Below are 3,427 nucleotides of genomic sequence, written 5' to 3' on the forward strand. Positions count from 1 at the left end.
GTATATAGATTATTGATATTTTGAAATAAGTTCTTAGTTATTTTTCCTAAAACATAGAACAGTAAATAAAGAAGTAAAGCAAACAATTATCTCTTCTAATTGCGACCTTTGTACTCAGTTGCTGCTTGACGTAGGTTGCCAAGCCTTTAAAAATTTTGCATGTGGAGGACATGAAAAAAAATATTTTTTTATGTTTTATATATACTTTAGAATAACTAGAAAATCATAAATTACTACATCAATACCATGGAATTCTACTATAATTTATCAAACTTAGTAACTAAGCTGTATTTGGGTTTAAAAATATATGAACTTTTGAGCAGATTAAAGACACAACCTACCTCAATGAAATCTTGGTTCAAAAGAAAGATATGGCATTAGGTATGTTAGAAAGGTTGAGAAAACCACTAAGGGGACATTCTTAGCTTCTGATTTGTTATTTGTGTCGTATATAGAAGTAAGTGTATATAAGGTAAGAGCATTTCCAAAAATGGAAAGAGGTAAACGGGGTCCCACTGTGTTTGATTTATTACATGAGGAATATCCTAGCAAATAGGAAAGATAAGACCTTATTTTATATCCTAGCTTGTCAATATCTGTAATTTGAGTTTCTAATTCATGTGCAACTATAGATGTAGTATTTTGACTTCACAAACATCTAATTTGAACCAATGCTGCTTTCAACATACCACATTATACACAAAAATCAATGTTTATCTGTGTTTTTTTAATATTTGCTTTTAAATTAACAAATTGAGTAATGTTTAGTTCTAAGATTTAAATTATAATCTACAGTTTGATACCAAACTTATTGCCATAAATTCATGAAATAGTAGTTCAATAAAATTTTGAATGCAAATCAACAAGATGACATAGTCTTTCACCTGTGACCCGTCTCGAAAGGGTTAATGGGTGAAATGCCAATTTAAGAGACTGTTTTGTTGGAGCTGAAAGCTTTGTAACCTGAGGTGTTTGTCTTTCATGTAATGCCAACTTCTCTGAAATACAGCACATGGAGATAGAAAGTAGTTAACTCCTATTGTTGGCTCAGCTGATCATTGAAGATGGACAAGATACATAGACTTAGTTGGGGTTTTGAAGCATTTTTCTCTTTATTTGGTGGTTGCTATATCCTTAGTCAATTTATCAACATATTTTTTTTTTTTTTACTCAGAAGTAAATTTGGAATAAATGAAGCCCTTATAAATCGAGAACAGGCACTTTGGGTAGTCAGTTTGTTACCCATGCCAAACAGTAACAAGCTAACGCAGTGAGCACAAGTTCTGGTCACTGGTTTCTTTTCAAAAGATATTACAAGCATTATTAAAACTCTTGAAAAAAATTTGGTTAATAAATTATCAAAAAGTTCAGATATTTGTTTGACTAAAGATCATAATACACCAAAAACTTTGCAAGCTAACATGGACTGTCAGAAGAGTGATGAGTCTTCTCTACTTTTTAATTATTTGTTAAAATATGTTTTGTTATGTTTGAGATTAAATATTTGTGTATGTTACATTCTAAAATAAAGCTGTAGTTGAAAAAAATTTGTGTGTTTTAGATTCCTGACACGGTGTCAGAAGAGATGAAAAAATCTGCTGAATATTCACATCAAGGTGAATTTTTTAAGTTTCATTATATTTTTTAGGTAAAACTTAAACAAATTTTTTTAAAAAGGTGTCAGAAATATTTTACATAATTTCCATGTTTAAACATACTAGCTAGAAGATATGTAACAAAACCTAATAGGTTTTTACCTAAAAAATATTAAAGTTAATTCTTAAGATTTAAATGTTGGGGTAGTTTAAACTTATGTAAGTTCTTCTACTTTGCAACTATTTATATAATCATCAATCATTTATTAGAGAAGGATGTATTCCACTTGAAACAAAGAACCTTTATTTAGAGGAAAAGATAAAATTAGCATAGCTAACACAATATGTTAGTTGATAAATTTTGTTGTTGTTAATTTTTCATTAGAATTAAATCTACAAATGTTGTGAGATTTGTATGATTTTTAAAACAATGTGTTTACTAATTGACTGAAAGAGACTATTGAATATATGCTCACAATATTTGTAACAACTTATGACATAGAGGTGTGATACAATAAAAGCTGTTATATATGTTCTAAAGAGATATTTAAGAGAATCGTGTAGATACATGAGAAAATAAATTAAAGAAGATACCCACTAAAGAAATCTATCACAATAGATTATCAGTTTGTATGTGTGCAGTTTGAAGAAATAATGACCACTGTTAATTTTTCCCAACTTGTAACATTAAGCTTCTAATTTGTGTACTATCATTTGTTTTTTATTGTTTTTGTCTTGATTAAATGATTTTAAAAAATTATTATGGATTCTGTTAACTAATTTGCTGATAATAGTTTAAAATTTGGGCCAAAGTAAGTTCATAAAACTATTCTGTTTTCCATTCAGATAGATTTCATTCATACTTCAAATTTTCTTTTTGTTATTAGGATATTTTTTTTGTCTTAAAACGGTCAGTAATTATGGCTTATAAAATATAACTAAAGACATGGTACAATAGTACTAGAAATTTCAAATAAGAGCTTGTTTATTGTTTTATGCAGAAAGTGCTCTAAACTAAATAAATGTTTAAGAAAACTAAACTGGTATGCACAAGGTAGGAATTCTGTAGCTCAGCAGCAGGACTTACTAAAATATAATATTCTTGTGTGTGCCAAAATATATTTGTAATTATTAAATATATATATATTTATAAAATGTGTTGTTGTTTTTACTCTTGATTGATTCATCTATGTTAGTTCTTAATTAATAATACTCAATGTTGAACAGCTAAGTGAAAATACACTGGGCTTCCATGGTGTTTGAAAACCTACTTATAAGTAATAGTTGGTAAGAGAGCCTCTTAGGATAGGTAGGATATGACTTTTTGGCTCATTTGGTTAAGACATTTACTTATTCAGTAGAGATGGTATTTGATTACTGTTTTGGATGAACCCCTCTCAGTAGTTATTTTACTATGTTACAGAACCTACCTTTTCATCACAAATTGAATTTTATAGTTTGTCAGAACACCTACAGAGATATAAGTTACTGACTTGTTAGCAAGGACAGGGTTTCTTAGGTCATTTGTTTAGACTTTGTTTGCTGGAGCATTATCTTATGGGCTATGCCAAGGATTAACCTTTGTTGGTTAGAATATTATCTAGTGGCATAGAGCATGGATTGACTACTTTCTTGATGAGAGTATCTTATCTAGTGACATAGAGCATGGATTGACTGCTTTATTGATGAGAGTATCTAATCTACTGACATAGAGCATGGATTGACTGCTTTCCTGATGAGAGTATCTTATCTAGTGACATAGAGCATGGATTGACTGCTTTCTTGGTGAGAGTAACTAATCTACTGACACAGAGCATGGATTGACTGCTTTA

The 3,427-nt window shown here is 29.5% G+C and overlaps 1 protein-coding gene across 4 annotated transcripts in view; it reads left to right on the forward strand.

The window, feature by feature from the left end:
- Positions 1–3,427, forward strand: part of LOC106469720 (centrosomal protein of 170 kDa-like) — a 68,493-nt gene that overhangs the window by 33,685 nt on the left and 31,381 nt on the right. For all 4 annotated transcript variants that reach the window (XM_022398286.1, XM_022398283.1, XM_022398285.1 and 1 more), the window contains one exon: positions 1,562–1,616. In XM_022398286.1, the coding sequence (XP_022253994.1) occupies positions 1,562–1,616 (55 nt within the window). The remainder of the gene's footprint in view (positions 1–1,561; positions 1,617–3,427) is intronic.

This window comes from Limulus polyphemus, unplaced genomic scaffold (genome assembly GCF_000517525.1).
Source record: "Limulus polyphemus unplaced genomic scaffold, Limulus_polyphemus-2.1.2 Scaffold3630, whole genome shotgun sequence".
Classification (NCBI taxonomy): Eukaryota; Metazoa; Arthropoda; class Merostomata; order Xiphosura; family Limulidae; genus Limulus; species Limulus polyphemus.